Source organism: Oryza glaberrima, chromosome 10 (genome assembly GCF_000147395.1).
Source record: "Oryza glaberrima chromosome 10, OglaRS2, whole genome shotgun sequence".
NCBI classification, from domain to species: Eukaryota; Viridiplantae; Streptophyta; class Magnoliopsida; order Poales; family Poaceae; genus Oryza; species Oryza glaberrima.
In genome coordinates this window covers 21,096,404-21,107,368 of record NC_068335.1, presented here as the reverse complement: position 1 = coordinate 21,107,368, position 10,965 = coordinate 21,096,404, and the positions used below count along the sequence as shown (strand labels likewise).

At 42.6% G+C, this 10,965-nt stretch overlaps 1 protein-coding gene across 1 annotated transcript; it reads left to right on the top strand.

The window, feature by feature from the left end:
• The first annotated feature begins 8,733 nt into the window (after nucleotides 1–8,733).
• On the top strand, nucleotides 8,734–10,451 carry LOC127752571 (expansin-B2). Its single transcript, XM_052277981.1, has 3 exons — nucleotides 8,734–8,958; nucleotides 9,063–9,172; nucleotides 9,529–10,451. The coding sequence occupies exons 1-3, from the start codon at nucleotides 8,808–8,810 to the stop codon at nucleotides 10,051–10,053; spliced, it is 786 nt and encodes a 261-aa protein (XP_052133941.1). The 5' UTR covers nucleotides 8,734–8,807; the 3' UTR covers nucleotides 10,054–10,451.
• Nucleotides 10,452–10,965: the final 514 nt, after the last annotated feature.

The following is a 10,965-nucleotide window of genomic DNA, read 5'->3' as shown; positions in this document are numbered from 1 at the left end:
TGCGCTGCGTTGCACTCGTCTCGTCGCCTCTCCGCGCGCATGTGAGGTCCGGGGCCACCACCACGTACGCTCGCTTGCAGCTGCAGCGGCGACCGCAACCCAACCACAACCGCTCTCCCCGCTCCCGGCCGGTGCAACCACGATCGAGGAGCCGGCAAGCGAGATTCCGGGGCCGCGCGCGCGCGCAGCCGCGCCAGCCCTGCCGATCTCACCAGCTATACCTTGTGTTTTGCGCGGAGAGCGCTACGGCTCGGATCGTTCGGCATCACACCAAAAATCGGACGTCTAAACGAGCGCATGTGAGAACGAACCATATCACTGTAACGTATGTGCCTAGATGTTTCTCTTCAGTCTTTCCTCCTCTCTTTAAATATTTTTTCTCCTAAATTACTTATCCAATCTACGATCCGACCACACCGTTGTATTCGTTACAATTAAATCTTTACAATAAGATATCACATGATTATATTATGTCAAAAGAAAAACATGTGTTTTAAACCGTTAGAACAAAATGTTTCATACGTGATAGTGATATGTTTCAATATGTGTCTTCGGTGTGTTTCACAAAATTCCTGAATCTACCTGCCACTACTCTCTCTCCACCTCATGCATGCATACATGCATGTATTTTAGCAAGCTTCAAAATGATTTTTCTTTTAAATTACTTATTCAATCTATGATCCGATCATACCGCTGTATTCGTTGTAATAAAATCTTTACAACAAGATATCGCATGATTATATTTTGATAAAAGAAAAACATATGTTTCAATCCGTCAATACTTGTTGTTTCACATGTGACATCGACATGTTTCAACGTGTATCCTCACCATGTTTCATAAAAATATTTAAATGTTTCAGTTGCTGTTTTCTTTGTTTCACCATATATTACTTAATGTTTCACTTGTTGGTCAACGCTCGCCCCCGCACTGCCGCGCGCCCGCGTTGCTCCCGTGCCGCGTTGCTTGCCTGCCCTGCATGTGTTGCTTGCGCTGCTGCTTGCATACTCTCTCTCCCTCTCCCTCCTATTACACGTGCCTAATTTTTTCCTCAAATTGTAAATATTTTTCTCCAAAATTATATATCTGATCTAAATTTCAATTATACCATTAGAATTTTGCACAAATACTTAATTATGTTGAAATATTTTTAAATCAGAAGTTACAAATCGTGTGTTCAATATTTTTTTTCAAATATCGAATGCTGCTCTTCGTCTGTATGCAGGGACGCGTTGGAGGGGCAAGGTTGTCGCATGCATGCATGCAGGAGTAGAGCTGGCTGCCAAGGTGGCCTGAGACACCATTACATTCTCTCTCTTAATCAAACTTTAAACAAAATTTTATTCTAAAATATATATCCAATCTATAGTTTATAACAAGATCTCACATGAATATATTTTGATAAAAATATATATGCGTTCTAAAAGAAAACAAACTTATGTTAAACTATTTAAAAATAATTCTTTCATCTCTTGTGGAGATATTTCAACCCACTTCACAAATTATTCCAAAGAGGTACAACATATAAAAAGTATTGACTGCAACAATAATCATTATTACATGAAACATTAAGTCCCGACTAGTGAAACATTTTTTATATTTAGATTGAAACATCGAATTATAATTATTGTTAAATTATAATTATTGTTGAAACATAAAAAACGTATTTGCTGAAACATATAAAAAAAGATAGCATGAAACATTGCTAATGAATTAGTGAAACATCAACAAATGCTTGTTGGAATATTTCAGTAACAATGTGTGCAACATTTAAAAAGTAAAATTAAAAGTCGTCGGAATATAGTCATGTGATATCTTGTTATAAAGATTTAAATGTAACGAATCTAATGATATAATTAGTTTGAAATTCAGATAAATAGTTTAAGAGAACAAATTATTTAAATTTTGAAACATGTTTACATGCATGCTCCGTTGGTTTGTCAGTACACCTAACCAATCGTTTCACCATACACCTACACTGTTGTTCTTTTAGATTGAGACGTCCGATTTTTTATTTTTGGCCGGACGGCCGATGGTAAGCATTTCCGGTTTTGCACTGCGGGTGGCACGGTGCTCTGCTTGCTACGCGACGGGTGGACTGCGCGTGTGCGCAGCAGGGTTCGTGGTCGGTTTTTGTGAAATTTGATGTTTCTTTCTTTCTTTGAATAAACCGACACCAGCATACCAATTTTATTGAATATAGTGAAAAGGAATTTTCGTACATAACAAAGGAAAAAAAATTAATGTTTTATACGAAGAGGTTGCCATAGGACTAAGGTAAAAGCTCCGCTATGTGGTTGGCTCCCCACATCGCTCATGTTTTCCCCTCCGTTTTTGTTTGGAATGCTGTCATTGACAGTCCTATTTGCTGAAAGCCTATTTGATTTCTCTTCTTCCATATTTCTTAATTAATTTTATCATCATTGAAAAAAAAAACCTGAAGATACCATATTTTTAGTGTAAAATTTGGTACTTCCAGATATTAAGTACCTCAAATTACAAAAGATTTCAGTGTAAATTTAGATACCTTGAGATACTAAAATTTATCTATTTCTTAGGTTGTTAGTTGAAGTAAGTATCATAACTTATACTTGGGTACTTCTTCGCGTGCTACACGCTCCTCCCACCACTCGCGAAATTTCAAGGTTTTAAGTTGGCTCAACCGCTCAAGGTGATAAGCTACATGATAGATATATCAAAATTAAAAAAATTCAAATAAAATTTTAAATTTTTTAAAAAGAGTGCATTGAACATTGGATCACTTGTTTTTACCTGTTTTGCAAGTTTGGCTAAGGATAAGAGAAAGTTTTCATTTTGGACCGGCTAAGTTTGTACCTGGTCTCACTTTGAGGCAACGTTCTCTCCATCTGTCCCGGCCCTTTCTTTCTTCTCTCATCAGGGCTATCTTGATGAGCACATTATCAGTGTACAGTTCCTTTATAAGGTGGTGTTTGAGCTGGATTCAATCATCAATAACGGAAGAGATCAATCTTTCATGCGTTGGATTTGGAAACTAACAACAAATTGTGAGAACTCAAGCCATGGTCCTCAAGCTTCTCGTTAGGTGGGGGGCACAAGTGTTGGTTGATCTTTGGCCACCGAGCCAGAAAGGAGAGAATTGGGCTCAGCCCACCAAGGCCCACACAATCCTTGACTTTGAAGAGTGAGACTCATGCACGAGTGACAACTCACGTATTCTAAACCATTCCCAAAACCATAAGACTAATGATCTTAAGACGTGTTGGAGGGGAGCGAAGGTCGAATTCCCATTGCCACCGCCGCACCAGGGCGAATTCCATCGCTACTGCCGCTCGGTGATCTCCATCACCAACACCCTACTACCAGTACACTGACGTGACTCATGGCTTCATCAAGATCCGGTCAGTAAAACACCAAATTCCGCATAAAAAATTAGGTAATCATGCATATCCTAAGTACATGTTTAAGGATTAACTCCAATAACAAGCACTACCACAGGGGAGCAGGTGCTCCTCGACGGCTCGACACTGAGTTTGCTCATGTAAGCGAGAGAGCGCAGCTCACAGGTCAAAGTAAACTGATGAGGAGGAGGATTGTTGGGCACTGACACATGGGGCTGCTAGTCCAAAGTGCAAAGTGTCATGGAGTAAACAAACCTAACCCAAAGTGAATTTTTTTATCAGTACCTAGTCCAATATGCAACTTTAAGTCAAAATAGGAGGCCCAATGCGCAATGTACTCTTTTAAAAATTATCCCTTCAACTGTGTTCGGTGGTTTTTACGGAAACCGGGAAAACCGTTACGAGCCTTTTCCGATTTGGTAACAGCTTTGCATGTGAACGGCTAGCTGGTAAGCAAACACCGTACGTTCTCACCCGATCGCCGGCGCCGGCGCACCGTCGGGCGAGGCGAGCAGCTACCTTGTGTTTCGCTGGCCGTTTGAGCTGAGAAGAGCAGCCACGGCATCTCATCCGTTTGCGGTGATGTGCTGTTATTCATGTGCTGATTTCAACGATCGAGTGCGTTGCGTGCGGCGGTGGACGAGAGATGTTTGGGCAACCGAAGCACGGAAGGAGGCGTCGTCGCGCAGGGGCCAAGTAGACGCGCATGTGAGGAGTACCATTCACTTGCAATACTCTGGCGGATAAAAGAAAACTCGCGCACGCCAGTTAACGTGTCAGGGAAACCCACGGTGGAGACTATGGTGGCAATGTCACGTGCGCCCACTATTTGCACCATATATGTGTCAGTCCGCATCATCAATTCATCATCCAGGAAGTGAAATGGACGGAGAGCAGGGACCCTTGCAAACGCATGGCTTAGAAGTCGTCGGATCGTGGCCGTCCATTTGCAATCTCATGGCCTTACTCGTCTCCAGTCCACTGCACTTTGTACTGGAGGGCATCCGTGACAAGTCAATGGTAGGAGTAAACGATATTAAACCTGTCAGTCCTGTCAGGGTTAAAGTAATTTTTAGTATTTTTGGCATGCGCTGAAATTGTTGGTCAGTTTGAGTGCAAATTAAATACTTCCAAGCTTCACGTTTTCATCTTTTAAGGACTAAAACTGAAGTTGACCATGGAAATTACAAATGCCATGCTTGGGGGAGTTTACTTTCTTACAAAGAGTTTGTTCTTTTTTTTTTGTCACTTTGGTAACGATAGCTTTATGGATTTGTTTGTTGTTGAGTTGGATTATGAAAACTTTGTTTGGTGCAACTACTTATTATACGGGTGTCTGGTTGAATAATGTTTTTTTTCCTTTTCTTTTTAACCTAAGAAACATATGTTTGAGAGAGCAACTACACTTGCATACAAATTTGTGTCTAACCTTAATTAGACTGAGCATTTATACCTATACTAATTGGTCACTCTGAGGATACTCACAAGCTACAGAAAGAACCGGCTGTTAATTTGATGGGTTGGATTATCATGACCCTAGATTATGTTGAGTAGTCCATGCTAATATATAAATCAGCTAATTGGAAATACTATGGCCCTGTTTGGGGAGCTTGTCCCAGCTGTAGCTTTTCCCAAAAGCTGCTTCTGCTAGAAGCTGCCCCAAACAGTCCACAGCTTTTGAGAATATATAGTTACAGATTCTGAAAAATAAACTAAGAAGCCAGAAGTTGGGTTTCAGAGCTTTTCTAGATTCTCAGAAGCTGGCTACCAAACAGCTGCTTCTCAGAATCTAAAGCTCCCCCAAATAGGCCCTATGTTTTCTAGCTTGAGCCAACTCGATCTGGCTCACGAGCCTCTTCACTTGAACAGTTGCGAAACAGACAAGCAATGATAGACATTGGAGAGATTAAAGCATAGGTGGAGGCCAAGTCTAGCGCACCATGCCCCTTACCCAGGCATTCGAACTTGTGACTCATAGGTTGTAAGCTACACCTGCGAGGACAAGCTGGCAAGGAGAGGCGACGTTATTTCCAATTTCTATTGAGGGGGAAGCGACTAGTTGGTTGCGTTGTCAGTGTAGGCGTAAGTCGATATTGTGTAATCGTACAAATATGGCTCCCTTCTACGCTGTTTTCTGTGTGCATGACTTGGCGGTGTAGCATGAGTATGCACTCCTGTTGCGCTGTCATCTGCCCCAAAAGAATAGAGAGAATTAGGGTTTTTACTAGTGCTTATCTTTGAGCTAGACAAATAAACCAAACTATAATAGGCTGGCTAGCGCGGCTACCGAATAACTCATGAGCTAGCTCGAACCCAGCTCATTCTAGAAATGAGGTTCGGAGGAGGCTTTGGCTCTGCTCGTTTGGCTATCGATCGAGCCAAACCAAACCAATATAAGCCTGAGTGTTTTTTCCTACCCCTACAAAGGTTTAAACTCTTACCATAAGCACAGTTGAAGGCTATCACAAAATACAAGTTTAGTAACTAGTACTCCATTTCAAAAAATAGATTTATTCTCTTTTCTTTTCGAATATAAGTTGAATGAAATTACGTGGTCTCTTGGAAACGTCAAAAATCAGTTTAAATAACTCTTTACAGCGTCGATCGCTCTGTCCAGCTACCATTTCACAATTTTTATGGGATAATAGCAGCATGACCGGTAGACACATGCACATATCACTATTTTATCACGATGATATCATATCTTTTTTCAACGACCAAAATGAATTTTGGTCGGTATAACGTGGTTGCACGCATATGGTTAGTTGCAGGCATTAACGAACGTGCTCCGAGACAATAGATACTACAAAATGATTGATTCCAATGATCATGGATATGATCGAGGTAATTAAACATGTACTCCCTCCGTTTCAAAATGTTTGACACTGTTGACTTTTTAGCACATGTTTGACTATTCGTCTTATTCAAAAACTTTTGTGAAATATGTAAAATTATATGCCTACATAAAAATATATTTAACAATAAATCAAATGATAGGAAAAGAATTAATAATTACTTAAATTTTTTAAATAAAACAAACAATTAAACATGTGCTAAAAAATCAACGGCGTTAAATATTTTGAAACGGAGGGAGTACATCTATGTATTCGTGGATGCAACTATGAAAGGCATGCTCGACTGTGACCGTGTCGGCGAGCCACGTAGTCCTCCGTATCCATTTGTCGTATGCTTCCTGTATTTGTACTGTTATTTCTCGCTCCATAATGCATTTGACACGTATTTTATTTTTCTTGCGTACGGGCTCGGTGCTCACGAAATAAAAGCGACGGAAATACTATTGCAGTTTGGTTTCTAGCTGGCTTATCTGCCCGTGACTTCCGTCTCCTAATCCAACCCAACGTCATATAGTAGAATATGAAGATAATGGATTTCTATACATCACTGGAGTAGAAAAAAAAAAGAGATGAAAAAAGAGAAGCGAACTGAGTAACTAATAAGCTGGTAAGGCTCCTTGCACTGGAACCTAATCGCCCATATTTAAATATCAGATTTGACAGATGTGTTTGTATTTATAAATAATATATTTTTTATTGGTAGTCGACAACGTAGTTTTCAGTGGTGTATTTGGAGAAGTATTCATCGATACATACTCCCTTTGTTTCGTATTATAATACGTATTTTCTAAATAAACTTTTTTTGAAACGTTTTTTTCTAAATAAACTTATTTAAATGTGATCAGTTTTTTAGAAATTTTTTTTATAATATGAAACATAGTATATTCCATAAATCGATAAGCTAAAAAGAACACTCTCAGTTCTCCATAAGTACTCATATGCATCTTCCATTAAAGTAACGACAAGGGTCCTCTTTTAAACCTTATACGAAACCAAACCAAATATCGCGTTTGGCCATCATTGGTATTTATGGTGAAGTTGTCGCTAATCAGATCACTGTTAGCGAGTCTCTGCAAGGAAAACGATACATTTCTTCTTCTCGCGTTTTTCTTTAAGCATTTTGGCTTGTCCATGGTGCTATAAGTGGTACACATTAGCAATGATGTGGTGTGCAGGGAAGGGGATGGGGCAATGACTAGGGAGTGTGTCATGAAGATAACGGTGGTGTGACACGAAAAATAATTGTATTATAGGACTGCTGTATGACACGCAGTGGAAAGAACCGAGAGATTCGAAAAATACCATGATATTTATAAGGGGTAGAAATCATATTCTCCTAAACCTTCCATTTTTATATTATCACAGCGACCATATTAATATTTTTTTACCAACTCAATTACTAGAAACTTTTATCTTTTTTTTTTTGCAAAACAGGGCAGCTCATATTAAATTATAAAAGAGATTACAACTCTTTTTGTTGCAATATCTGGAAATAAAAGAACTACCAACACAGAACAAGGAGGCTCCACATATTGAAATACCGCAAGAGATATGAGCAAATGAGTGTAGCCACAATGCTGACATTGTAACACACGCAAAAACATGTAAAATGAGTATTGCTCACCATATTCATATATCCTTCGACAAAAGAGCAAACCAATACCACCGAACAAGTCGACGATTTGGAACCTAAAACTGACGGCAACAATGTAATATTTGATGACCGACAGGCAAGTCTCCTTGATTTCCATCGAGGACCTCACGAATGAAGTAGCCAGCAACACATAGATTAAAAAGGACAAGAAAAAATCTAAATAGATTTAATTCCATGAAAAACATGAAAGGCAAACCTTAGACACCAAATAGTTCCAACCTACATTGAGAAAAACTCAAAAAAACTTACGAGAAGCTGTCCCCTTCCTCATCGTATCCGGCGAGGACAGAGGAGAGGGGAGAGGTAATATGTGTCCAATAATAAAACTGATTTTTTTTTTAATAAATCGGTCGTAACTCGTAACGGTAGAGACCACGGTAAGAATGTTAGGACAGTACTGTCACGTACGTTAGCTACCTATATGAGCGAGAGGGGGGATATATACACGTGTTAACAATCCAAGCACGGTGGGTGTTGAGATCCGACGGTTTACGAAAACCGACCGACTTTCTGCAAGCGACGGTTGACTTGTACATAGTAATGATTGGCAGGTAATGACGTACTGTACTGTACGAGAGTGTACCTCCCCAACATGCCATAACCGCCCTGCCAAGATGCGATTTGACAATAGGAATTCTCGTTTACCGAGGCTTAATCTCCATTCCTCCACGATTCGCTCCAGCGCCATGTGACTAGACCGAGCTAGCTCGCTCGATCGATCTCTCACATACACACGGCACGCACGTCGGGTGCAACGACTTATCGGTGCCAAGTTGCCGATCGATCCGGTTTTTTTCGTTTTTGCCAGTTAGCCTAATTCTGCCTATAAATACACGGGCAAATCTCCTCTCGCCAAAACACAAAGCAGACAAGGTAGTAGTACAGGCTTTTGTACGTACGTAGCAGAGGGAGTTCCCAAGATGGCTGGGGCCTCTGCCAAGGTCGTCGCGATGCTGCTCTCCGTGCTCGCCACGTACGGCTTCGCCGCCGGCGTCGTCTACACCAACGACTGGCTCCCGGCCAAGGCCACCTGGTACGGCCAGCCCAACGGCGCCGGACCCGACGACAACGGTGCGTGTAGTACATGCATTTTTTGCAAATTACGCTGTCGTACGTGTGTGCTCTTCTGACATTCGAATGCTGACACGCATTGGCATTGTTCGATCGATACGCAGGCGGTGCGTGCGGGTTCAAGAACACCAACCAGTACCCGTTCATGTCCATGACCTCCTGCGGCAACGAGCCTCTGTTCCAGGACGGCAAGGGCTGTGGCGCCTGCTACCAGGTATAGTATAACCACGTTCGTGATCACATATGTTGTTTTGGCTTATCGACACGGTCTCCAATAAATAGTACATCTCAACATTAACCTTTGTACCCTACATCTGAAAAGTGTACAAAACAGTGGGTATGGAACTTCTGATCATAAATAAATCCGTACCAACATAATTTTGTTTACGAGCGCCGTACTGCCCGCCACGTTAACTGCAGTTGGTGGTAATCACAACTTGATTGGTCAACGGGCCTTGAAATCCGTGGGTAACACGTTCTTCAGTTCAGCGTTTGACTTTGTGCTAGCTGCTGCTTAATTACATGCACATATGGATTAATTTTGCCCTTAATTATATTCCTCATCATCAGATACGGTGCACCAACAACCCGTCGTGCTCCGGGCAGCCCAGGACGGTGATCATCACGGACATGAACTACTACCCCGTGGCCAGGTACCACTTCGACCTGAGCGGCACGGCGTTCGGCGCCATGGCGAGGCCGGGGCTGAACGACCAGCTCCGCCACGCCGGCATCATCGACATCCAGTTCAGGCGCGTCCCGTGCTACCACCGCGGCCTCTACGTGAACTTCCACGTCGAGGCCGGGTCCAACCCGGTGTACCTCGCCGTGCTGGTGGAGTTCGCCAACAAGGACGGCACGGTGGTGCAGCTCGACGTCATGGAGTCGCTCCCCAGCGGCAAGCCGACGCGGGTCTGGACGCCCATGCGCCGCTCCTGGGGATCCATCTGGCGCCTCGACGCCAACCACCGCCTCCAGGGCCCCTTCTCCCTCCGCATGGTCAGCGAGTCCGGCCAGACCGTCATCGCCCACCAGGTCATCCCGGCCAACTGGAGGGCCAACACCAACTACGGCTCCAAAGTCCAGTTCCGTTGATCCATCGATCGATCTACCTATGTGCATGCAATGCCTTCGTCGTCTTGTGTCGCCGGTCAAGAACGAATTTTGATTCTACCGATCGGCAGTTCGGCACTAGTACTGTACTACGATTCTGTGTGTGTGTGTGATTGCAATACAAATTGCGAACGGATCAATTAAGAGCGTTTTTTTTTCTCTCTCTTTTTAATTTGTAGTTGTGTGTGTCAGCGAGATGTGTGGGAAATGGAACAGGGGCAGGGCACGCAGTATCCATGTGCTTGCTCTGAACCGCCCACATTGACAAATGACCCAATGCCAATATGCCATATATATATACCGGATTGGCAGACTTATTGTATTGTGACCAAAACCAAGTTTGTAATTGAACTGAATTAATACGGTGTGTTTGCTTATCAGATCACAGAGTAGTACAATATCACACCATTAGCAGCAGCAGCAGCATGGGTTGCTCAGTACACGCGAGCCGTACTACGGCGGATGCACGTGAGGTGCCCCGGGCGCGTACGCACAACAAAAACGTCCGTCATGTGTGGTCGAGGTTCATTACACTGTCTTGCGTGAAGCCATGTACCGTAAGCTGGAAGCAGCACGGTTGCAGCGGCCATGGTGCATGTTCTTGCGTGTGAGCGCGCGGTTTTGTGTGGTGTAAGTTTGTAATGATGGGGTAGGGCATGTTCTAACTGAAGTTGACTTAATTTTATTATCCAAAGACAAATTAATTAAATCGCAGTCTGCATTCCGTATCAGCCAATTCTTTGTCTTAGGATCTGTTTGTTAAAACTCTAGCTTCAGCTTCACCTCTCCTAATACTGGAGCTCAACCAAACAGTTTCAGCTCTGTCTAAAATGAGAGCGGAGCTGGGTGAAGCACTCTCATAAAATGAACCAGAGAGGTAGAGTTGTGTATAGG

Bases quoted from the DNA above. Each gene is read 5' to 3' on its own strand.
- LOC127752571 (XM_052277981.1), top strand. From the start codon at position 8,808: ATGGCTGGGGCCTCTGCCAAGGTCGTCGCGATGCTGCTCTCCGTGCTC. The intron at 8,959-9,062 runs GTGCGTGTAGTA...ATCGATACGCAG, and splicing joins CGCCGGACCCGACGACAACG to GCGGTGCGTGCGGGTTCAAG. The intron at 9,173-9,528 runs GTATAGTATAAC...CCTCATCATCAG, and splicing joins GCTGTGGCGCCTGCTACCAG to ATACGGTGCACCAACAACCC.